At 41.5% G+C, this 27,198-nt stretch overlaps 1 protein-coding gene across 1 annotated transcript in view; it reads left to right on the forward strand.

The window, feature by feature from the left end:
* LOC124551096 (E3 ubiquitin-protein ligase UHRF1-like) overlaps positions 1–27,198 on the forward strand; it is a 58,621-nt gene that overhangs the window by 15,638 nt on the left and 15,785 nt on the right. The window contains exons 5-9 of the mRNA XM_047126027.1: positions 3,702–4,042; positions 14,009–14,195; positions 19,115–19,343; positions 19,944–20,155; positions 25,572–25,712. Of these exons, the coding sequence (XP_046981983.1) occupies positions 3,702–4,042; positions 14,009–14,195; positions 19,115–19,343; positions 19,944–20,155; positions 25,572–25,712 (1,110 nt within the window). The remainder of the gene's footprint in view (positions 1–3,701; positions 4,043–14,008; positions 14,196–19,114; positions 19,344–19,943; positions 20,156–25,571; positions 25,713–27,198) is intronic.

Below are 27,198 nucleotides of genomic sequence, written 5' to 3' on the forward strand. Positions count from 1 at the left end.
TGTTGTTATCAATGGAGAGACGTCTACAGACGTTAAAGTAACCTCTGGCGTGCCACAGGGGAGTGTTATGGGACCATTGCTTTTCACAATATATATAAATGACTTAGTAGATAGTGTCGGAAGTTCCATGCGGCTTTTCGCGGATGATGCTGTAGTATACAGAGAAGTTGCTGCATTAGAAAATTGTAGCGAAATACAGGAAAATCTGCAGCGGATAGGCACTTGGTGCAGGGAGTGGCAACTGACCCTTAACATAGACAAATGTAATGTATTGCGAATACATAGAAAGAAGGATCCTTTATTGTATGATTATATGATAGCGGAACAAACACTGGTAGCAGTTACTTCTGTAAAATATCTGGGAGTATGCGTACGGAACGATTTGAAGTGGAATGATCATATAAAACTAATTGTTGGTAAGGCGGGCACCAGGTTGAGATTCATTGGGAGAGTGCTTAGAAAATGTAGTCCATCAACAAATTAGGTGGCTTACAAAACACTCGTTCGACCTATACTTGAGTATTGCTCATCAGTGTGGGATCCGTACCAGGTCGGGTTGACGGAAGAGATAGAGAAGATCCAAAGAAGAGCGGCGCGTTTCGTCACAGGGTTATTTGGTAACCGTGATAGCGTTACGGAGATGTTTAATAAAATCAAGTGGCAGACTCTGCAAGAGAGGCGCTCTGCATCGCGGTGTAGCTTGCTCGCCAGGTTTCGAGAGGGTGCGTTTCTGGATGAGGTATCGAATATATTGCTTCCCCCTACTTATACTTCCCGAGGAGATCACGAATGTAAAATTAGAGAGATTAGAGCGCGCACGGAGGCTTTCAGACAGTCGTTCTTCCCGCGAACCATACGCGACTGGAACAGGAAAGGGAGGTAATGACAGTGGCACGTAAAGTGCCCTCCGCCACACACCGTTGGGTGGCTTGCGGAGTATCAATGTAGATGTAGATGTAGATGTAGATGTAGAAACCAGTGTGGACCTTATCCTTCTGCACACAAAGGGGCCACCACAGTGGCTACAGATTGTAGTTACTATGTCACTGAGGGTCTCTGCCATCTTTCTGACGCCTTTGCATTAGTCTTACCACTATGATCCCATCCCAAAAGTCCAACAGGATGTCCAGCAACTCCTTAAGGCCTTAGTTCCATCCCAAAACCTGGCACCTGAATCTATCTCCCTTACCGGCCTACTGTTTACTTACTCCCCAAATTTTACAATCTCAACCCCATGTCTCCGTACCAGTCATCCCATTGCGGCTGACCACAATGCTTTCACAGAACGAACCTCTGCCTTAATTGACCAACACCTCCAAACTATTGTCCATAACCTCCCATCCTACATTCAAGACATTGCTCACTTTCTTCCCTGCCTCTCCAGTCTTCCTGTCCGGTTAACCGTCACCACCAACCTATCCCAACATCCTCTTGATACCCGCTACGGTCGCAGGTTCGAATCCTGCCTCGGGCATGGATGTTTGTGATGTCCTTAGGTTAGTTAGGTTTAACTAGTTCTAAGTTCTAGGGGACTAATGACCTCAGCAGTTGAGTCCCATAGTGCTCAGAGCCAAAAATCCTCTTGATACCAAACCCACCCTTTCTTTCCTAACTCTCCTGTCCAACTGCATCCTGACCCTCAATTATTCCACTTGTGAAGGGAAAATCCATAAACAAATCTGTGGTACTGCCACAGGTACTCACATGGACCATCTGCGGCAACTTAATTAGGGGTCATGTATAGGAACTCTTCTTATCCTGTGCCGACCGGTGTGGCCAAGCGGGTCTAGGCGCTTCAGTCTGGAAATGCGCGGCCGCTATGGTCACAGGTTTGAATCCTGCCTCGGACATGGATGCGTGTGTTATCCGTAGGTTAGTTAGGTTTAAGTAGTTCTAAGTTCTAGGGGACTGATGACCTCAGATGTTAAGCCCCACAGTGCTTAGAGCCATTTGAACCATTTTTTCTTATCACGTTAACACCTAAAACCCCTTGTCTGGTTCAGATTCATTGATGACATTTTCATGACTTGGACTTATATCAGGGATGATCTTTGATGTTTTCTCCATAACCTTGACATGTACTCCCAATTCTGCTTCACCTAGTCCTCCTCAACTCATTTTGTCACCTTCCTAGATGTCAGTCTCCACCAAATGTGGTCTCATAAATGTGTGTGTTCATCTCAAGTACACCAGCCAGCAACAGTACCTCCATTTTGACACCTGTCAAAAATTCTCTTCCTTACAGCTTTGCCACCAAAAATTCTCTTCCTTACAGCTTTGCCACCGTGGCATGCCACACATGCAGTGGAGAGGACGACTTGCCAAAACATACTGATGTCACCAGAGCCTTTATTGATAGACGTTACCCTAGCCAACTTACTCATAAAAGATCTCCTGTGCTATTTTCTACCCTGAAGCCAGTAAACCTTTCAGCCAGCATCAAGCAGCACTCTTCTGATCACCTAGTGTCACCTTGGCCTCAAGGAGCTCAACAACATCCTTCACCAGGGCCTGGAATACCTGCCGTCGGTCCCCGGGATGGGTGGGGGGATATTCTACCCATGTCGCCCAAAGTACTGTTCCACCATCCACCCAACCTACAGAATATTCTTGTCCATCACTATTGCAGTCTTTCTCCCCATCCTGCACTCACTTGTAATTGGCCCAGGTGTAAGCACCCACTCATCTCCTACTGCAATTCAGTCACAGGAATCTTCTACCCAAAACGACGCAGGACCACACATGAAAATATCCATGTTCTGTCTTGTCTATGCTGCAATTACTGTACAGCGTTCTGTGTGGGCACAACAGGTAACCAACTCTATTCACATGACTGGCCTTCGCCAAACTGTAACAAACTGCAAACTTGACTAGCCAGTTGGTGAACACACTGTGCACTGCAACACAAATTACTTAAACAGCTGCTTCACCAGTTGATCAACTTGGATACTCACTTCCAGCATCAGTTTCTCTGACCTTTGCTGGTGGGATTTTGCTCTCCAGCATATCCTGTGCTCTCGCAATCCCCCTGTCCCAAACCTCCACTAACTAGTCTCACTGCAAGCATTTGAGTGTACGTTTGGATGTATCATTGGTGTGTACATTTGGGTGTCTGTGTAGTTGTGTGTACTTTTACTAGAGAAAGAGCAAAAGCCTGAAAGGTAGTGTGAGCACTGTTTTCTGTTGTGTGTTTCTGTGTGCCACACATTGGCTGCTGCAGGTGAAGGATTACTTTTCCCTTACTTTACGCACAAAATTACAATAGAATGCACTTTTGATTTTTGTAAATGTGTACGTCTGAAGTTTTTGCTGGTTTTTGTTCCATGTAAAATAAAGTACATTCTTTATATTATTTACACTCTTATATGGGTTTCAACTTCATTTTTAGCATCAGCTCTGAAAACCATGTTTGCACGTGTAAGGGCATAAATAAAATGAGGAACATACTTTCTACCCTCTATTTTAATGTGACAATAAGTATCTGTACACTCACTTGGGAGAAGCAGGTGTTTGAGCTGTGAAATAATTTCATCTATGTTCCCACTTTGTTTTTTCACTTTCTGTAATACCTCTTCAGTACACTAGCCTCATGTATTATTTATTTTGTTTTGTAAAGTACCTCACGTCACAGTAAGACTTAGTATTTGAATAAATTTGTAAAAGATTATGCATTATTAAACCACTCACTATTCCATTTACAGTCACGTCGATGAAGCAGAAATGTTGAGCAAGCTCTCAGAAATTCGCCCGATGTCGCAAAAACTTTTGAAATTTGCAGATGTTAAAGTTGGACAGACAGTTCTGGTTAACTACAATGATAGTGAGCCAGATAAACTAGGTCACTGGTTTGACCTCAAAGTCTCAAAGGTTGCAAATGGCAGAATGAAGAAGTGGCTTGAAGGTGAACTTCGCATACATAGTCGGAGTGGATGTCAGCTGAATAATGTGAAGATTAGTAATGTCGAAAAGATATGGGTTATTGAAAAACTGGAACTGCTGAAAGACAGAAAAGATTTTTCTGATCTGGAGTCTATACAGAAACGTAAGTACCTGCAGCTGTTAGGTATTCGATGTTCCTCCACTCATTACATGTTCAGTTAAGACACCACAATACCGTATGTATAGCTTTTTGTCAATAAAGATCCATCACTTCATCTCATCACAACAGTGTCAAATTGTCTGCTGTCGTATTTTATGTTTTGCTCAAAATTTTGCTGTAACTTCAAACTGAAGTCTCAGAGTCTTTAAAAGTACTGACCACTGTTGGCATAATAAAAGAATGTTGGTAAAAGTGACATAGTGCATAGTGGACCTACCCCCAATCATTTTTCGTACACTATGTACAATATATGCATCAGAAAACTTGCAGGAGGCTTGTCTGCTACATAATGTAGGCATTCTGGATTTACCTTGCTGTTTTAGTTTTTGTAACAAAAAGTGTGTTGTATATGGCAAAGTGCATTAACAGATTTGCTACTGTATGCGTGTATATATGTCCTGCTACACCATTCTGCAGGTGTTGTGGATGTGTATACGTGTGGCAGTTGGATTTTCCTACAGTGCTACAGTGCTGAATGCGCCGTGAACTACCGACCTCTCACTCCTGTGGACGAGTTGCTTTCATATCTTGGTGAATAAAAAAGTTTTGAGTATTTATCATGCAACATGTGTGCCTCATTGCATGCTGTCATTTGCAGAAAACCTTGTTTTGATATCTTGAGTCATTTGAGATATGACGATTGTGTAAGGATGTGAATGGGCTTGTTTTGCGCGACCATCCTTCAGTAGTAAAACTCAATAACTTGGGAACTAAATGAAATAGTCTCCTTTTCTCAACATATTTAAAATTTTGGTATCTTGTCGAGATTTCATTCACTGTAGTGTATGAGCTAAAATTAACTGTATGGAAAGCTTATGCAATGGGTTTTTACCCTCTAAAATGATGTGCGACATTTAACTTAATTTGCTATACCGCAGTAAGTATGATGAATAATGGAAAGAAATTCAGTTCTTTAGTGAGTGATCTCAGCTCAAGCACCAGCATCTGGCAAGCAGTACAGCCATAACAAAAGCTGCCTCAGTTTGGAATGCGAAGAGCTCACCTGTAGCAGTGGAAGGGTTATTTTGGCATGTATGTAAAGCTGTGGCTAGGCTAGAGATCCATCAGTTACGTCAGCCTGAAAATCCCATCTGTATCACTATTTTTTTGCTGGCCAGTTTTGATTCATTGGACTGATCATCTTCAGATCTAGTTTTGCAGGGTGATGTTTATTCTAAAGAATATGTGTGAAGATGTTACAGCCTCATATTATGAAAAAGATAAGACTACTAGCCATACAGAGGAAACATTGAGTCCCAGACAGGCATGACAAAAATACTGCTATACATTTAAGCTTTCAGACAAAAGTAGAACACACACACACACACACACACACACACACACACACACACACTCGCGAGACCACTGTTGACTGCTACTTTGCCTGATGGGCAGTAGGGGTAAAGAGGCAGGGTGGGAGGGTAAGTGATAGTAGATTGGGGTGGGGGAACATGTAGTGTTGCTGTCCTATTCCAATAGGAGTCTGTGTAGTGATGGGGTGGGAGCATGAAAGGGGATAATAGGTAGTGGACAGGGATTAGCCAAGGCTGAGGCCAGGGGGCTGAGGGAACATAGGATATTCTGCAAGGAGGGTGCCTACCTGCAACATACAGAAAAGCTGGTGTTGATAGGAAGGACCCAGATGGTTCAGGCTTCGAAGCAGTCATTGAAGTGAAACATATGTTCGGCATCTGGGTGGTCTAACGGTTTATTGGGCAGCGGCCATTCATGCTGCAGACAGCTTTTTAGTTGTCATGCTCTTGTAGAAAGCAGCACAGTGATTGCAGTTTAGTTTCAGGTCACACGTCTGCTGTCAAAGGTAGCCCTGCCTCTGTTGGGATACGAGCTGCCTATGACCGAACTCGAGTAGGTGGTGGAGGCAGTAGTGGCGGTGGTGAAGGACAAGGTTGGGTAGGTAATTTTGGTCTGTGAAGGGCTCAATGAGACCCTTGGTATAAGGGGTTGTCAAATGAAAATCAAACACATGCGACAATGGGATCATGGAATTGTTCCATTAAAATGTAATCATTACACGCATTAAGACACATATCCCACTAGAAGATGAGACCATCAATTTCTGTTTCGTAGAACATGGTTGGACACTTGACGGATCCACAACCGCACCCACTCTTGCATGGCCTTATCCGATTGAAACTTACATCCACAAGTTTGCTTCAGATCGCCAAAGTTGTGAAAATGTAGTAACCACAACCAACAGCAGGAACGCCTTGGGCTGCGGGGAAGCCGCTGGCGGTGGAGCACACACCACTGGGTAAACACAGGACGAGTCTGACGACAGACCAACGCCGACTGACAACAACCGACCATGAGCGACACAACAAGGAAGAGATAAACAATGGAGGCTTGTGGAAACCACAACACCAAACGTAAATCCACTTGGAACCAGAGCCAGGCAAATGTCAACAACGAGCAACGACCAGAACGCAGTACCGCCGAGATAGAAACGAAATCCAGAGCAAGTACCAGACTGGCTGGACTAGGGCAGAGCAGGTCCCTATATACGGAACCGGAGGGAGCGGCTGTTGGCCGCTGTCTGCGCGTGGCTTAGCGGTTGCGCCCTCGCTGTGCGAGAGCCGCTGCGTGGAATAGCCACCGCGGAGGCGGAGCCCCCTATGGGCTGACCACATCCATTTGTTCTGCTGCGTGTTCGACTTCCGCGGTGGTAGGTACTAGAGAAAGATCTGGGCACTTCCGCGGCGGTAGGTACTAGAGAAAGATCTGGGCTGCACGGACGATGTTGCAGTGTTTCCCAACCAAATTGCTGAACTATAGCCTTCATCTGATTGATAGTGTGGGTGCGGGTGTTTTCATATAACTGAATGATTTCGTCAGACAGCATTCTTGGGGATGTTGAATTTATGGCATGTTGCTGTTTCTGCAAAGTGTCTTCATAATGCAGCGTGTTGATTTGTGGTTCCATGCTCGAGGAACTCAACAAGCAGAGAGCCCCTGCAGTATAAGGAGGTCATAATGACCTTTCTGGAACTTGGTGTGAACAGCCTTGTATTTCTTTGGTGGGGGAGATGTGGGGTGTTTCCACTGTTGGCTTTGCTGTTTGCCCTCGGGCTTTCAGAATACGGTTTGAGGAATCATCGTGTTACACAATAAGTCTGCCTCCACACTGCCAATTGGATAAAGGCTGTGCTTCAGCAATTTGGTCGGCAGATATTACAGCATCCTTCTTAGAGCCTGGATCTTTCACCATCTGATTTTCACATCTTTGGTGACCTGAAGGAAGACGTGTGGACGTCAGTTTGTTGGACAAAGAAGTTTGGATGCACTTGTAAATCTGTTAATGGTCAATCGCATTCTCCAAAACAGGAATTGATTGTCTTGTCTCCCAGTGGCATAAATATCTTAACTTTTGTGGTGATTACTTTTCATTGGAAACATTCCATGGTCTCGTTGTGGTGGGTGTTTGGTTTTCATTTGACTGCTCATCAGTACAGATGTGGGTGGGTAGGCTGTATGGAAGACATTTCTTGATATTGAGTGAGTGGCAGCTGTTGAAGTGGAGGAATTACTGGTGGTTAGTAGGTTTGATATGAATCGAGATACTGATGTAGCCATTGTTGAGGAAGAGTTCAGCATGAAGAAAGGTGGCTTGTTGGGTTGAGGACCAGATGAAGTGAATATGGGGGAGTCGGCATTGAGGTTCTGGAGGAATGTGATGGGATATCCTCACCCTTGGTCCATATCACAAAGATGTCGTCAGTGAATCTGAATCAGATGTGGGGTTTGTGATTCTGGGTGGTTAGAAAGGATTCCTCTAAGTGGCTTGTGAATAGGTTGATATAAGATAGTACGATGTTGGTGCCCATTGCTGTACCGCAGATTTGTTTGTAGGTAATGTCTTGGAAGGAGAAGTGATCGTGGGTGAGGATATACTTAGGGTGACCAGGAAGGAAGTTGTAGGTTTAGAGTCAGTTGGCTGTTGGTATAGGTAGTGTTCATTAGTGGCAAGGACATGGGCACTGATGTTGTTAGTGTAGAGGGAGGTGGTATCAACTGTGATGAGCAGGGTACCAAGTGGTAGAAGAACAGAAACTGTGGAGAGTCAGAGGAGGAAATGGTTGATGTCGTTTGTGCAGAACGGTATGTTATGGGTAATAAACTGAAGGTATTGGTCCATGAGAGCAGAGATTCTCTCAGTAAAGGCACATTAAATGCCCACAGTGGGATTTTAGAAGCATATAGAAGGGAGGAGTGTGGAGAATGGTAGGGGCGAGGAGAGAGAGATATACTCAGGGGAGAGGTTCTGGGATGGGTCTGAGGATTTGAGGATGGACTGGAGGTACTGTTGGATATGTGGGTTGGAGTCACTGTGGGAGGAGTCTCTGCCATATAATCCCTCCAGTTCAAAATCAGAGTGGTGGAGCCTCTGTTGATAGGTTGGATTATAAGGTTGGGATCAGTTTGTATGTGTGGATTATTGTTCTTTCTACAGGTGTACAATTGTTTGGGGGATTTTGGAATTATGGTTAGGCAAGTTTCAAGCCTAAGAAATTTTGGAATACTAATGAGATGATCTTGGGGCATTGGTGGTGGATCACAGTTGTATGTGGAGTGAGAGTTGGGCAGGGTTCAACATTAGCTTTTGGTTGAGTCTGATTGGTAGGGGCTGGGGGAAGAAGAGGTCTTCAACAAGTACAGCATGACTGAATTTGGACGTGAGACAAAATGTAAGGTCTTTGGAAATGATTGATAACGTCTGTGAGACTTAGGCTTTTGGAGAAAATGTTCATGATTGTCTCCTATCCCATCAAAGGCAGGGCTATCTGTGAAAGCAGTCTCGTGATCTACAAACAATGCGGCAACCACGCTGCTGCTTTCTACATGGACATGACAACTAACGAGCGGTCTGTCGGCATGAATGGCAGTGGGCAAACTGTGGCTAGGAGAGAGCTGGACCAATTACAAATGCTGCCCAACATCATGTGTATTACGTCAATGACTATTTTGCCCCCACCACCTTCCGTGAATTGTGCAGATGGGAACTTTCTGCGGTATGTCCCATGTTTCATAAACCAGCCCTGGGCCTCAGTCTTTAATAGTCTGTTTCCCACCTACCTATCCCCATCCCTGCTGCTAATACGCCCACTACTCGTCTTATTTTCTTTGGTTACTTCTCTCCTTTCCCCCCCAATTGTGTCACCTTCCCCCACCCCTAACCCGCTATTCCTCACCCCATGCTGCCTCCTTACCCCCATAACCCACACCAGGTTGATGCTCCACCATCTGCAGCTGCAGTCCAGTTACAGCAGCTGGAGGTAGTGGTCACGTGTGTGTTTTCTGCTTCGGAAGAAGGCCTTTGTCTGAAAGATTAAGTGTATACCAGTCTTTTCATTGTTCCTATCTGTGATTCAACATCTCATCTATATGGTAAGTAGAAAATCTATCCCCCTCATAATATTGTTGTTGTTTCACCCTACATCTTGTTGGTAACATCCTTATATGTTGGAAATGATAAACATCTCAAATTGATACACCATTTTTTTATCACCTGTAGCACCACTCCCTATTCCCAAACATGTAAAATTCATTACAGAAGCTCCAACTGAATGATAGCAATAAAAATAAAAAATTACATTTAGCACATACACTTGTAGCAGCTGGTTTGTAATATGCAAAACAAAGTTGCTACATACTTAATGCACCTGTCTAATGACCATGACCCAGGATGGAATAATTGCAATATTATGAAAAGTATAGTTTACTGTTACTGACCCTACAACTTATCTTAGAAGATGGATTAAGGAAAGGCAAACCTACATTTCTAGCATTTGTAGACTTAGAGAAACCTTTTGACAATGTTGACTGGAATACTCACTTTCAAATTCTGAAGGTGGCAGGGGTAAAATACAGGGAGCGAAAGGCTATTTACAATTTGCACAGAAACCAGATGGCAGTTATAAGAGTCGAGGGACATAAAAGGAAGGGAGTGAGACAGGTCTGTAGTCTCTCCTCAATGTTATTCAATCTGTATATTGAGCAAGCAGTGAAGGAAACAAAAGAAAAATTCGGAGTAGGTATTAAAATCCATGGAGAAGAAATAAAAACTTTGAGGTTCGCCGATTACATTGTAATTCTGTCAGAGACAGCAAAGGACTTGGAAGACCAGTTGAATGGAATGAATAGTGTCTTGAAAGGCGGGTATAAGATGAACATCTACAAAAGCAAAACGAGGATCATGGAATGTAGTCGAATTAAATCGGGTGTTGCTGAGGGAATTAGATTAGGAAATGAGACACTTAAAGTAGTAAAGGAGTTTTGCTATTTAGGGAGTAAAATAACTGATGATGGTCGAAGTAGAGAGGATATAAAATATAGACTGGCAATGGCGAGGAAAGTGTTTCTGCAGAAAAGAAATTTGTTAACATCGAGTATAGATTTAAATGTCGGGAAGTCTTTTCTGAAAGTATTTGTGTGGAGTGTAGCCATGTATGGAAGTGAAACGTGCGATAACTAGTTTAGGCAAGAAGAGAATAGAAGCCTTCAAAATGTGGTTCTACAGAGGAATGCTGAAGATTTGATGGATAGATCACACAACTAATGAGGAAGTATTGAATAGAATTGGGGAGAAGAGGAATTTGTGGCACAATTTGTCTAGAAGAAGGGATCGGTTGGTAGGCCATGTTCTGAGGCATCAAGGAATCACCAATCTAGTATTGGAGGGCAGCGTGGAGCCTAAAAATCGTAGAGGGAGATCAAGATATGAATACACTAAGCAGATTCAGAAGGATGTAGGTTGCAGTAGGTCGGGGAGATGAAGCTTGCACAGGAAAGAGTAGCATGGAGAGCTGCATCAAACCAGTGTCAGGACTGAAGACCACAACAACAACAGTATAATATTCCCCATATTGCAGAGATGCTGAGTTGCACATAGGCACAGCAGATGTGACTAGATTTTGCCTATCTGCGACTCAGCGCCTCTGCTATACGGTGAGTGGTAATATGTCCTTTTCATAATATTTTAATCTAACGACATAGTTACTCATAAGCGCAACCTTTGCAGTCCTCCTTACTGGGTGACTAGTTTTTCAATTCCTGTACTGTCTGCATAACTAAAACTAACTTCTTTCTTGCACTGTGTGTACTTTATTAGTAAATACATTGCATGTAATATAAAAATAATATGCACTTAACAGTTACGTTTTGTTGGTGAGTCAAAAACAAACCATATATCGATCTGCTAAAGTGAAGTGCATTTACATGCTGGACTTCTTTCTTTCTCGCTTGCATCAGGATGTGCTACCTGGGTCCTCGTGTCTGAGGTATTTCCATCTTTGATGCTGTTTTTCCAATCTTTTTTTATTTTATTTGCTTTGCTACAGATTACCAGATGTAAATGCTTTTTGCAGCTTGTTGTGTTAGTGTTTCCAGTTCTTGATTTGAGTTAGTTTTTGTGTTTCCTTTGCCATTTACAGTGTAAGCAACTCTTCAACTAGATAAGAGAAAAATATATTTCATAGATCTGGGAGGAAAAAGATAAAATCAGAAATATCAAATCTATCGTGTTATGAAATATAGTGAAAGTTAATAGTATAGAATATATTACAAGGTGTAAATGAAACATGAAACTACGGTTCTAAACAAAGAAAACATCCAAACATATATAACATTTGAGGTTCAGAACAAAGAATAATAGTTTGTTGCTGCACAGTAATATTTATTTGGAGCATGATAAATCTGTGAAGCAGTACTGCACATACATAAAATGTTAATACACATTATTATGGTACAAGTAATTTTAATGGCATGGTGTGCAGTGACCACTCTGGAAAGGTGGAAGAGCCGTTCTTGTCGTTGTCATGATGGTGTTTGGGTAGCCCATCTGGGCATTTTGAGTTTGACAGAATGGCGAGGACAACAGGAGACAGTCAGGGAAGTTAGGTGACTACAGCAAGACAGGTGATGTGCGTGAAAACTCTTATTGTTCAAACGAGCTGCAGCTGCATGCACTTGTCACAGGGCGCAGCCTGGTCTCGATCCACAGCTTCATCCCAGTCGCAGAGCGACCTCACATCCCGAGGCATTCTTGACGGCGGAGTGTTGCACGAGGGGTTTCTGCAGCCTACTGGTGGTGTTACGGTGCTTGCGAGGCAGCCAGTGATGCTGGCTCGGCTGCAGGCACAGCAAAGCTTGACAGCAGGTGGCGCTTGCTGGCCGTCAACCTGTTGTGAGATGACACGAGGCACCTGATACAAAACCTGGACCTGCATCTGGCTAGTGCTGGCAAGCACCTGTTGGCTCATAGACTGGTCCGTCAGGCAGTGGCCGGACCCCATTGGCAGGCAGTTCGGTCAAATTAATGGCAGAGCGACACTGACCTCGAGGCGGAGGTTGGCACGATGACTGTTGACAACTCGATGACGGTTGACAACTCTGTGACTCACCAATGCAATCGATCTCCATGCAGCCAGTATTCGTATGCACCTGTTAAGGTGTTGCAGCTGTGAAAGTCGTGTACGCTATATGTCTTAATGCCTCACTGTTTAGGTAATCGCCTTGACAGGCAGGCGGCAATGTCCGGTGAACACCATATTGCCACAAGTAACCTGCTTCACTGTACAAAGTCCATCTGCCTAGGCTCGTGTCTTTACTCGTCATTTGGTGGCAACTGTGGTCAACTGCAGTGGCTGCCCATTACCTTTCCTGTTGCAAATTGTACACAAGAAGGATGACTGGTGCAAAGTCTACCTTATGATCATTTAACAAAATGTGTGTCGGGTGAAATAATGTGTTGCCAAATGTCATGGGAGATATTCTCTAAGAGTTTATACAGTAAATCTTTCTGTGATACACAAAGCCTCTGACATCTCCGTGATGCTCTTGCACTCGGTAAATGAACTTGCGACGAAACACCTTGCAAATTGATGTTGCCGAGTTTTTCTCTGTACGGACTGTCCTTAGAACAGAACACGAAGGTTAGCCAGTACTATAGGAGCACCCAAGTGGTGCTCAGCTTCACCACAATGCGATCTGGCACACAACGTAACAGGAAAACACTGACTAATGAATAAAAACAAGGATGGACTAAAAGTTTTAGAGGCTATGTACCAAAGTAGCAATTCCATTTTGATGATTAGGGTTATTTATATTGTGTATAATGTGAGTGAAAATTATTTTTTTCAGTTTTGTTGTTTTCTTACACCGTATCTTCTGGTAATTTCATTTTTTATTAATTTTATTAGCTTTTTTCTTTGTATACACTCGCATATATACCTTCGTAGATCTCTGAAATTGTTAGTTATTTCTCAGTTTCATTCTTTACTTTTCAATTTAAGAACAGTAAAATTTGTAAAGCAAAATGAAAGTGTGAATATGCTGCCATTTTCATTTTTATGGCATCTTTTTCTGTTAATGTGCATTCACACCATTGTTTCTATTTCATGGCAGTAATGTAGTACACTTTTTTATACTGTGAAACACTCAGTAATGGCTTAAGAAACAGAAACTAGTTGCGTAATGAAGTAGTCTAATAAATGAAGCATAATTGGGAAAATCCAACCTTTAATATTGGCTTTTCAAACTCTTGCGTGTATGGATGAATCATCTGGATGTGAAAACTTTCATTAGAAATTGTTGCCACAGCTTGTGAACAACAGAGGGAAACATTTTATCATGTGCTCTCTTATCTGTGAATAGCTAGTAGCCTTCCTGCAGTTTGGCTGGTCAGTGTCAAAAGTTCATTTGTCTCCCCCATGTGAATGGTGTTAGTGCATTACAGCACTAATGAGTTGCATGTGGTAGCTTTGTGTTACTAGATTGCAGTAACATGCTTAACTTCCATATATTTTGGTTTAGTTATTTTCAGATATGACTGGAGTTCTGGCCTGCTGTTCTTATTTACATCCACTCGGTGTTAATAGTATGGTTTCTTTCTAGGGCCTGTTCCTGCACTCTGTGACAAGTGCAATGACAATCCTCTCAAGAGGTGTAAATCGTGCAGTTGTCAAGTATGTGGCAAGAAAAATGAGCCGTCCAAGCAAATCATGTGTGATGAATGTGATTCACCGTATCACATATGGTGCCTTACACCTCCTCTGGAAGAAATCCCAGATGTGGATGAATGGTAAGAAAGATTTTTCTTCTTTTGTGGTAATCCAACTGGGGGGAAAGATACAGTAAGTTGAGCCATTCTTGCCAATAAGAGTGAAGATATTCAATATGTGTAACAGTTGTTATGGTCTTTTACATAATTGCCCATTCCTAAAGTATGTTCATAATAGTCTTTCTGGGTACTGAAAGCTGCACAAGAGATGGCAGCTGTAGCACTAATGGCAGACAGTTCCCATGGCTAATCTAGATTCTTATCTCCATCTTCTCTGCTGTAGATTGTATCAGCTGACCCGTCGCAATATAAATGGGAACAGGAGTGTTGTGCTTACACTTTTTGTGGAAGAAAATCCATCTTGTGTTTAACTCTTATGTTAAGAGCAGTAGGCAGCCCACATAGATTGCATACTTGATATTATCACCTATACCACTGGAAGTGCTTTCCTCATAAATCGCCAGTCCTTTCCTCATAAAGCATATTATGTATTCTGTTCGTTGTATATTTTGTTGATTTGCATTGTGTAACCGTGACAATTCCTATATCAGTGTGAGATGATCCTAGATGAATAAAGATATATAAATAAAAATAAATCTCTGATGGGTGGTTTGTTTCGGCTGTGCATTCCTCTTTTGTGCTATAGACTCTGAGAAACTTGATCTTGCTCAAAGGTTAACTGGTTGAACCCAGGAAAAAGTTTTACTGAACATGTGTGAAGAAATATAGTTTCTAGGCAATGGCTCACTAGTACATCATGCAGTGTTTGAGATCATTGATGCAGCAAGTGGGAAAACGTATATACATGAAGTTGGGCAACTGTCCCAGGCTCCCTGTATTCACTTCATAACTTTGGTGCTCCTCAGGGACAGTGACACAAGTAAGGTAACTGGTGCCTAGGACAAATTTTGTTCCCTCTTTCAACATTTTGCCATGTTTCCTTTACTCCTCATTGCTGCTTGACCTGTTCATTTGTTCATTGAGATCAACATGACTTTCATAACGAAGTAAAAGGTACACATTTCAGTAATTAATTTTGTGGGATACAGTTCAAAATAGGACAGTCTTATTGCTTGAAATAATAATGTTTACTTTTTCCTTGTTCTTTGGTGATCAGTTCAAAGTCACCTCTGGCAGCGTTTGTTGATGCAAAAAGCAACGATTAACACTGTGATTCAGAATTCAATTAAACTGTAGGTCCCTAATAACTGTGTCAGTCAGTTTAAAGATTGGAGGAAGGCAACAGCCTACAATCTCCAACAGGACCATGCCTTGAAAGGCACTGTGGTGGTCAAAACAATCTTCACATTGATGACAGTTTTAGTTTGACAGACATGAAAGAAGAGGGGGGGGGGGGGGGGTGTCAGAATATAACCTTCGCACTTTGTGTCGTTTCAATTGCCATAACAGGTATGACACCATCTGTTACTCGAAAATGAGACACAGCTGTCTCCGTACCAGTGAGAGGTAGGTCTTGCTCAGCACAGTCCAGTCTGAATCTTTTCTCGATTTCTTTTTGTACTTCTCTGACTCCTTTGGCTATAAGTGCCCTCCAATCTTTTCCCTTTGTCTCTTTAATCTTCCATTTTTCTTCTGCCCTTCCTCATGTTTTTCACATAAACTGATTCCCCCCTCCCCACCGCCTCTGTAAATGGTGCCCAGGGCAAGTGCACTGGCTGCCGTACTGTAGTTATGCCACTGCTTGGAAGCCTCATTTATAAGACTTCCGTATAGTCAGAGATAGACTTGCTTGCGCCAGTCATGGCTATAAAATAATTCAATGTGGAAAAGCAATTATGAACCACAACTTCGGTGTGGGTGCAATTTGTGCACTAAACATAGTGATCATTACTGGGGTGACTTGTAAGACTTCATATTTCACAAACTTCTCTAGGTTCCGAAACCTTGTTTTTAGCTAATACTAGTATATGGTGGGACATGTAATTTTGATGTACATTTAATCCAACTGACTCTTTTATCAGTGGAGACAATCAAGCAATTATCAATTTTTAAATGACCTGATGTACTTTTTTTTAAAAGAAACTGAATTCAGAAGCTCTTGAAAAGTATCCAAGAAATCTGGCCAAATTGAAAGGCAAGATGGCCGGAACTAGCTGTTTCGCAGTAAACTCGGCCGAGTGCTTTCCGTTACACTGCTATAATTGGAGCTGTGAATGATGGCGGTAGAGTTTTGGCTTGTTCTGTGCACCTACATCATGCATACTCCAATAACCAATGAGCGTTTGGTAATGTGAGCTCTCTGCTCTGAATGCTGTAGCTAATGCAAGCACTAAACGTGATTGTAGCGAGTTGTTTAGTGGATTTCTATTTCATTTGTTGCGAGTTGTTATCCATAATGGTGATGATAAGTGATAAATTCTGCATAAGCAAGAGACACAATCTGCAGGATATACGCTTACTTCAAGTGGAAAGTATGCATATGCACGTACCGCAACTGTTGGTTGGAATCTTCAACAATGCCATCCCCATCTGTGCCTCGAGGCGTGAACAGTCATTCGTGATTTGGACTACAATGTAAAACATATTTTCCCTCAGCCCTACTGTATACGAGATACATATAGGATGTAGTGAAGTGTAGATATAGGGTGTGATGAAGTTTAAGAAAATTATTACAATTGTGTATACTTTCTCATGTTTTAGTCAACACCTTTCCGTGAAGAAGGTTATAATTGAAGGGCTTGACATGACCGAATATGTGCCCCACTTGACATGTTTGCTCCCCAATAGCTAATTATTACTAAAAGTATCAATACCTACAGTAACAAGTCTTATATGACTGTAATCAAATTTTCAGTGGCATACAAATGTTGTTAAAAAGTACATCATTTCATGAAAGAAAAAACCATTCTTGCTTAAATATTTTGATTGATAAAAGAGTTAAACAAAATGCGTAAGTAGGCATATTATTCTGTTTCGTTTGTGTTCTGGGGTCAACCGGAGGGGGAGGGGGTGGAGGCAGGCACAATGTGCACAAACTGTACAAGAATTCGACCTCTTACGAATAATATTTCGTGGGGATCCGTGTAAACAACACTTCGTGCTCACCCTTCTTCATCCTATGTTGAATTCCAGCATAAAGTTAAATATGGCTTTTTGTGGAATACAGTTCTCACCATGTACAAACACATTTCATGACAAATGTTCTGTGTGGTCAATCCCTCAACACATAAAACCCATACAACTGCACACTGTTACAGTAGGCTAGACTCCTGTAGCAATCTCTCATCTTCCACTTGAAGTATTTCATTATCTTTCCACCGTTTAGTGGTAGGTATTGACTATGTATCAGTCAGCTTATGCTGCCTCCTCCCAGAAATACAGGGGTGCCAAATTTGCAGGCATTTGTATATCTCACCCGGGTGAATCAAGTCATTTTTGTTATTACGGCAGTGTGAAAAGGATAGATTGCTATTCATCACATGATGTGGTGTTGAGTTGCAGACACACACAATGACTGCCCAACTTTTAGCTTTTGGACAGAAAGTCCTTCAGAAGCACTAAAAACACACACACACACACACACACACACACACACGGCAACTGTGTAGGATCGCTCAGCTACAGTCTAGGATTACTTGGGCTATGTCCTTTCCATGTTGTTGTTCTTGTTATTTTCATTGTTTACAGCTAAATGTATCTCTGTAAAACAATAAACTGGTAGCCAAGATCGCAGGAATTCTTTTTATTCCATGATTACCGGTTTCGGTGAAACTAAAGCTTGCGGTTGTGTGTGGTGGAGACACTTAAAATTTATGTCATCTCTCTTGGACGCCTATGTGCCACATATGACAATTTTTTAAGGCCTGCGTGTTATAGGCAACTATTAATATCACCATTGTCTGCCTTGATGTTGTAACCTGTATGTGTCCTAAGATCCGATGATGGCGGCTTTAGTTTCGCCAAAACGGGTAATCATGGAATAAAAAGAATTCCTGCGATCTTGACTACCAGTTTATTGTTTTACAACCATCTAGATCGCTTCCACGTCAGCACAATGTGCTCCCTACAAAATAAATGTATCTCCTTTCTATGGCCCCACAGGACATCACATAATCAGGCTGCAGCACTTACGAGTATGTTATGATGTAGTGTGACTTCTCATTTTATGTATGTGATGTAAAAGAATGTGATGAGCACAATATGTAATGCATGACATATCAAATATGCTTGATAATGGCTCACAGCCAAAATCAGCTAATAGCACGATTTTAATAAAGCACAATACAGCCTACAATGGACAGCGTATTCTTTTATTAAAGACTTGGGAGGCTGTGGATTACCAAGGAAGCAAAATCTACGTACGGACATCTATGATCACTTTGTTCCATAGTACTCTCAGATCTTGCTGGTTATGCACTGTTACGCCACGCAAGATTTCCTGAAAAAGTGGAAGGGGGTATTTTTTTAGTGCAGATGCTATGTATGCACTGCAGTTTTTATGTAATCATTTGAAAGTAGAAACCAATGTTCTGATTATTTTGAAGAACATCAGACTTTATTGCAGTAATTATTGTTTAAGGAAATATTTCACCTTTTAGTCAACTATCGGATTTAGTTTGCTGTTATGCTGTAAAATAAGCATAACAGCAAACAAAACTACTGATACCCTAAAATTATTAAACAATCATAGCAACCAAGACTGCTTTGCTTCAAAATAATCTTCATACGGTTGCTGTACCAGCCAGCCTGATGGAGTGGGAAAAGTTTTAAATGGCATGATGCCCTTTATAATACTACAGGCTGGCCATGCAGAGAGATAAATGCCTTAATAATTAAGCATATAATATTTGTCATCACACATCTTCATTAAGAATTTGGCACCTGGCTGCATAACATTTGACTGTAGTCGTATTGTGTAAACTTTGTAATGTATTTGGTTATTATGAATGTCATTGGACGCAAAACTGTTGTTGGTTTAGGTTCTGTCCCGATTGCAAAAATGATGAAAATGAAATTGTCAGAGCTGGACATAAGCTCAAAGCTAGCAAGAAGAAGGAAAATTCGGTCTGGGTGAAAAGTGGTTACACTAAATGGGGCAAGGGGATGGCAAATGTTGGGCTCTCCAAAAGATGTACCATAGTGCCGCCTCACCACTTTGGACCCATACCGGGTGTGGAAGTAGGAACATGCTGGAAGTTCCGGATACAGGTTTGTCAAACTATACGAAGTCATTGGTTTGGTATATAGTTTCAATTATTGAAGTAATTGGTTGGGTATGTAGTTTAGTTATATTAGAGAAGTATTACATGTATGGGAATGTACCAATTCAGTTGCCTTCCAAACAGTATCAGAAAAAATAAATAATATTAATATCTTTAAGAACACAGTTAGAGAAATACTGGAGAAAAATCCATTTTATTCTGTAAATGAATTTACTTGGTATTGCAAAGAATACTCAAAAATATGATAAGTGACCATTGTCCAATTCAACAAACAATAAAAATGTATGTATGCAATTTTTTTAAATATAAGGGAAATATTCATGTACTGGGAAAAATCACTGAATACACAATACAGTGTCGTAAATGTATTATGCTGTAATCTATGCTATAAATGCACTAAGTTGTAGAAAATTGTTATTGTATAATCAAAATGTCACGGCCTATATGTAATGATACAACATGTATCAACTGAAATACATCAGATGGCTAATTAAATAAATAAAAATAAAATAAATTGGTTTGGTATGTAGGTTTACAGGTGGGGTTTGTCTCATTTGTACTAACAGTTTTGCTACCTGTCCGGCAGGCGTCTGAAGCTGGAGTTCACAGACCGCCTGTCAGTGGTATTCATGGACGCGAGGACGTGGGTGCCTTCAGCATTGTACTGAGTGGAGGATACGAAGATGATGAGGATTTTGGAGATAGCTTTTGGTACACCGGTGCTGGCGGTAGAGATTTGTCCGGCAATAAACGTACTTCTGTGCAGTCATCAGACCAGCTGCTCACAAATACTAACAAGTTAGTCTTATATTTTCTGCACACCATTTCTACTGCTAGTTCATTATTATGGTATTCTGTAGAGCATGTTAAAAGGAACTCAGTGTGATTAATGCCCAGTGGAACTCCTCTCCGTCTATACTGAGTTCGCAGCTGAGCTTAGTCCCTTTTTCAACCATAATGTACAATAGAACCCACGAACAAAAAAAACTATGCCTAGTGGTTGGAAGAAAGCACAGGTGTACATGAACTGTACCAGAAGTGATTCAAAGAACTACCATCCATCATCATTGACATGCATTTGTCAAATATTACAGAATATTCTAAGCCCAAACATATTTCGGTATCTCTAACAAAAGACCTCATCCATGGCGCCCGGCACGGTTTCCGAACACGTTGCTCATGTGAAACACAACTCTCACTTTTTGTACATGACATCCTGAAAGCCATGGGTTGAAGCTGTCAGGTAGATGCAGTACGTCTTAAATCGTCAGTTTGATGCACATGCTCATTGTTATGTAGAATTAACTTGGGGTGTGTACCAGGAAAGTGTGTTGGGACCTTGCTGTTTATGTTGCATATTAGGACATTGTGGACAACAACAGCAACCTCAGACTTTACAATTAGTTATGTTGTACTGTCAGGAGAAAGCTGATCAAACATTGTCAGATCTTGATAAGATTTGAAAGTGGCACATAGATTGGCAATGTTTTAAATGCACAGACCAGTAAAATTGTGCAGTTCTTAGAACAAAAAACATTGTGAGTTATGACTACAGTAAAAGAGTCACAGTTGCAAATACCTGGGGAGGGGTGTGAGTAACCTTTTGTGGGATATAAAGTAGAATGATTACATAGCTCATACATTGGTAAATCAAATCAAGTGGCAGACATCAGTTCATTGGTAGAATACTAGGGAAATAGATAGGAAGGTCATTAGCGATAAATCACTTCTCCAGTCCATCCTAGAATATTACTTACGTTTGTGGGACTCTCACCAGACAGGACTAACAGAGGATACTGAATATATACAAAGAAGACCAGCATGGTCACAGGTTTGTGTGACCCATGGGAGTGTCACACAGATGAAGAAGCTGTATGAGCAGATGCTTGAAGATAGACTCAAACTGTGAGCACCTGCTTGCAAAGTTTCAAGGACCGACAGTAAGTGTTGAATGTCGGAATATCCGTACGTTTCACTCCAGTAGGGATAACAAAGAAATTACCAGACGAAATTACAGCATACACAGAGGCATTTAAGTAGTCATTCTTGCTGCGCTCCATATGTTTGAATGCAATGAGAAGCAGCCCTAATAATTGGTACAATGAGAAGAGCCCTCTGCATTGCTCTTCAGTGGTTTGCATAGTATCACTGTAAATGTAGAAGTGCTTCACAAAGGTGATGGCAGTTTCTCAGTATATTTTTTGCTGCATTATGGCCATTTACATAAGGGACCAACTTTTTTGTTTACATTCTCCTGTTTTTAATCTATTATTGGTGATAACCTCCCTATTCTACACATTGAACATTTTTGAGCAGTTAGAGATTTTGCACTGCCACTTCTTAAAATCATCAATGAACAAATTTTACACTACAAAACTTTGTCTTCCAATATTTGAAAGATGGCTGTAAGGTCTTAAAAAATACACCCTCACAGACCACTGTGGCATTGTCCCACTTAGCCATAATCACTGCACACACTTACTTACATTTATCTAATTGTAACTGTCTCCTCACTTTGTTTGCCAATTAGTACTTCCCTTACTTTGCATAAGGCATCATCTGTACACCTTTACAGAATGCCATAATGATACAAAATTATCTCCCTACCAAATTTGGCCATGATTATTCTGTGTGTGTGTGTGTGTGTGTGTGTGTGTGTGTGTGTGTGTGTGTGAACCAACATTTGCTCATCTGGTAATGTTTCCACACTAGAAAGTTTGCTCCCTCACTGAATGTTTTTGCTTGCAGGGCGTATACGTAAAACTCGGTAGCTTTACTCGCTATGTAGCTATATTAAATCTCTTGCATCTAAGTACAAGTACACAGTCAAGCAGGTGTAAGATAAAACAGTCCCCTAGGTATAACAACTGTCAGTATAATCTGATTCCTACTGTATCAGCTTGTAACTATCTACTACTTCTTTTTTCTCATGTTTTTCAGTGCCTGTCACCTGTTACACCTACCATATTAACTACATATTCGCATCTTTATCTTTTCAGTCTAAACATGATATGGTAGTTTATAAACATGATTATGGTAGTTTATAGGCTGCATCCCGCCTCCCCCCCCCCCCCCCTCCCCCCCCCCCTCTCTCTCTCTCTCTCTCTCTCTCTCTCTCTCTCTCTCTCTGCCCTGTTCATAAATAAGATGAGTGTTAAACAGTGGAAACTCCAGGTAGAAATATCAACAATGTAGGAAAACACAGACTGCTACTCGCCATAAAAAAGATACGTCAAGTTGTGACAGGCATAATTAAGACATTTACATATAGTTTTCAGCCACAGCCATCGTCAGTAAACACACACACACACACACACACACACACACACACACACACAAAAGCAAGCAAGAAAGCGCACCTCATGCACACATGCCCACCAACTCCAGCATTTCGGGTCGGGCTGCAATATTGTGTGGGATGCAAGCAGCGATCTGGAGGGGGTGGGGAAGGGATGGTAGTGCATGGGTGGGGAGAGAGATGAACGCTGTCTTGAGGAGTGTGCAGGCACTACAATGCCAACAGGTGCAGCATCAGGAAGTTATGGGACAGGGATGTGAGAATAAAAGGAACAAGAAAAAGAGGGGGAGAGGGCTGCAAATAACAGGGTGCGAGATGAGAATGGCGAGATGATAGGACAGAGGGGGTGGAAACTGTTGGGTGGAGGGTGTGGGGCGGTATGTTACCGTAGGTTGAGGCCGGGATAATTATGGGAGTGGGGCACGTGTTATAAGAATAACTCCTATCTGTGCAGTTCAGAAAAGCTGGTAGGCGGGGGAAGGATCCAGATGGCTTGGGTAGTGAAGTAGCCTTTGAAATAAAATGTGTTACGTTCAGCTGCATGTTGTGCCACAGGATGGTCTATTTTGCTCTTGGCCAGAGTTTGGCGGTGGCTGTTCATCCTGGTGGATGGCTGGTTGGTTATAAAAAGCTGTGCAGTGATTGCAACGGGGCTAGTAAATGACATAGCTGTTTTCACTTGTGGCCCGTCCCCTGATGGGGTAGGATAAACTTGTGACAGGATGGGAATAGGAAGTGCTGGGTGGGTGGATTGGGTAGGTTTTGCGCCTGGATGTTTCTCAGGGATATAATCCTTTTGGCAAGTGATTGGGATTGGGAGTGGTGTAGGGATGGTCTAAGATGTTGGTTGTGTGACAGAACACCACTTTAGGAAGGGGTGGGAAGTATCTTGGGAAGGATGTCCCTCGTTTCAGGGCACGATGATAGGTGATCAAAGCTCTGGCGAAGGATGTGGTTCAGTTGCTCCAGTCTGGGATGGTACTGGGTGACGAAAGGGACACTCCTTTGTGGCTGGTTTTTGGGAGTTCTGGGGGGGATTGGGGTTGTGAGGAGAAATGTCACAAGAGATCTGTTTGCGGGCTAGGTCTGAGGGATAGTGCCTGTCTGTGAAGGCCTTGGTGAGATCTCAGTATACTGAGCAAGGGAGTTTTTGTCTCTGCAGATATGCTGTCCTGGATAGTCAGGCTATATGGGAGGGATTTTTTGGTGTGATAGTGTCATAGGGGTGACAGCTGTCAAAAGGCGGGTACTGTAGGTAGGTTTAATATGGACAGAGGTGTGAATGGAGCCATCAGAAAGGAGAAGTCAGTGTCTAGGAAGGTGGCCTATTGGCTTGAGGAGGACCACATGAAGTGGATGGGAGAGAAGGTGTTGAGGTTGTGAAGGAATGAAGATAGGGTATCTTGGCCCTGGGCCCAGATGATGAAGATCAATGGACCTGAACCAGACTAGGGGTTTGGTGTTATGGGAGGCTAGGAAGATCTCCTCTGTAGTAGTAGTAGTAGTAGTATGGTATACTGCCTTACGGCATTTCTTGTGTCATGGGTTAAGCCTCTTCCACTTTTGTCTGTTCATAGCCAGTCTTTTCATTTATGAATATTTGTCTCCTTTGATATTGTCCAGCATTTGATATCTTCTTTTTACTCTTCCCTTTTTCCCTCCACCATTCCTTCTATTCCTTCCTTCAGTAAACAGTCTCTCCTCAAAGAATGTCCAATCCAGTTCTGTTTTCTCTTTCTGATGACTTTCAGCATGTTTCTTTCTTCTCCACCTCTTCTTAATACTTCTTCATTCCTTACTTGGTCTTGCCATTTCACTTTTTGCATTCTTCTCAGATTTTTGTTTAGTGGTCCAAAACGTAATTTCTGTTTCCTCTTGAATCCTTCTTTTGCCATTGCAATTCTTTTCCTAATTTCTGTTGAGCAATACATATCATCCATTATTACACTTCCCAAGTAATTGAAGTTACTCACTTGCTCTATTTCCTCTCCCCCCTATTTTCATACGGCATTTTCTCCCCTTTCCTCCAATTACCATGCTTTTCATTTTCTTCTTGTTAATCTTCATTCCATATTCTTGTGATCTTGTGTTTAGATCATCTAACATTTGTTCCATCTCTCTCGCACTCTCTGCCATCACAATCATGACACCTGCAAATCTTATACACTCCACTCTCCGACCCCCTATACAAACTCCTCTCCTCTAAATGGCCCATAAAAAGGTTGGCATATTAGGGTGCCATGCAGGCGCCCATGATGTGTCTTCTTTACGGTAAGTAGCAATGTGTCTTTTCCTACATTGTTAAAACGATAATGTAACCTACTTGGGTGTTTGAACAGAAACTATTAAATCAAGTACACCCAAGTGCTATAAAGTCCTAATGACCTCAGTGACTGTTGCAGTATTAATTCAAATTGTCCACTTTGTTTAATTTTATTAATTGAAACACAAATATTGTGTATTAAAAATACTTCTTTGGAGTGACTTTGACATCTTTCACAAATGAATCAGAGGGAGCGGTACATTGTACTAATAAGAGGACTCATATTGCCAAGTTGTTTGTAAATTTAACTCAATTTTGTAATCACTGAAATAACATTGCATACTTTCTCAGCGCATTTAGGCCTAGTTTCATTTTGTTTCCTCTTTGCCTTCATGGTGCTTCATTTATTTTGTCAGACAGTGTATTTTTATACCTATGCATTGCTTCTTAATGTAAATATTTCAGCAATTTTATTTTCTAATACCTTTCTCACAAACTTACTTTCTTTTTCACTTACATCTTAAATTATTTAATACATATTGCATGGTGCATACTGTATTAAATGAGCTATCTGCTTCTTTTGGCTATAGATATCTTAAAGCTGGAATTATTCACTCGGTCATTCTGTAGGTAGTTGTTGTTGTATATTTCAGGGCTCTTGCCGTTAACTGTGCAGCTCCGTTGAATGAAAAGGGGGCTAAAGCTGACGATTGGAAGAAGGGAAAACCGGTGCGCGTCATTCGAAGCTACAAATTCCGGAAGCACTCTAAGTTTGCTCCAGAGGAAGGGTTGAGGTAATATTCCACTTATCTTGTTGTACTATTTCGTTCATAGTTGTATTAAAATGATACTGTAATTGGCGGATAACAGTGGTGGTGGTGGTGGTGGTGGTGGTGGTGTCGTCGGCTTGTGCAGAGCAGACCACGTGCTGACTCTCTCCACAATGTGAAATATTTACCTACAGACTATTGCTGTAGATAAGTGTGTTAGAGGCAACAGTGTCGGTGACTGATGCTTGCGTCAGTCTCGTAATGACAGATAGAAAGTGAAATAACAGCCTTAGGCGAGTGTTCAGCAGCAACCCTGAAGTGTGTTGTGAAGCAGTGAATTAACTTTACATAGTTGACATGAGGAAATTAGATCATATGTGAAAAGAGTCTTTACTAACAAGTATGCATCACTCATTTTAAACAGTAGAGACATTCGTTAGTAAATCTTTTTACATTTGCAAACACACTGGATTGGCGGGCATGTATAAGTGTGTCTTGTCTTCTAAAGAAACAAAAATGAAAATAATACAGAATCAATTTTTAACCAACTTCCTTAAAATCAGTCAATATTGAGTGAGCACAAAGTGAAACTAAGAATACGTTTTCAGTTTTTATACAAAAGTAAAATGTTAGTGAAAAATAAAATCAGTAAATGGGTGGAGATATGCTTTGTTCTCATTAAAAGTATCTGTCGATAAAATCAGTATAGGACACAAAATTTCTCTGTATTTGGCTCTCCATTACCCTTCGACGTGACAACTACACAGCTTTCAGCTTCTCCAATTGTAGTAGATGTGCAGATTCAATTTCACAGAAATCCAGCTCATAAAGTTACAGCCTCAGTTTAACACTGTGAGAGTATTCCCATCTCCGTAAAATATACTATTCCTGTCGAGTTTTGAGTTCAGTGCACAGTTTTAATCTGCTAGGAAGTTTCAACACAGGTTTTTACAACTGGTGCAACAGTACTTTGTGTGTCGATTTCGTGCCACAATTGCCGTGAGGAACCTTTCGCGAAGGCAGCCCCTTGTGCAGTAAGACAGGTAAGAAGACCAATAATGATTTGAAGTTTCCCCTTATCAGATTCCCATTCTCAAATTTATATTTACCCTTCATATAATGTGACAAAAAATTAATGCTGTATAATAGTCTGTTTTCATGCCTTATATTTTTCAGCTTACACTATAATAAGAAGAAAATAAAATATCTTGTAAAACAATCTAGTTTTCGTGCACGTTGTGTGGATTGTATTCATGGTAACTCCACTGTGTGTGTGTGTGTGTGTGTGTGTGTGTGTGTGTGCGTGCGTGCGTGCGTGCGTGCGTGCGTGATTCATAAGAAGGCCTTTTGGCCAAAAGCTTCCGTTTTTGGCAGTCTTTTTCTTGTGCCTATGTGCAACTCAGCATCTCCACAATATGGTGAGCAGGCTTATAGTTTCCATAATATTGTCATTATTCAATCCTAGATTTTCCATTGTTTGATTTCCTCGTGGTGCTGAATATTTCAGTAG

The sequence above is a fragment of the Schistocerca americana genome, chromosome 9 (genome assembly GCF_021461395.2).
Source record: "Schistocerca americana isolate TAMUIC-IGC-003095 chromosome 9, iqSchAmer2.1, whole genome shotgun sequence".
Classification (NCBI taxonomy): domain Eukaryota; kingdom Metazoa; phylum Arthropoda; class Insecta; order Orthoptera; family Acrididae; genus Schistocerca; species Schistocerca americana.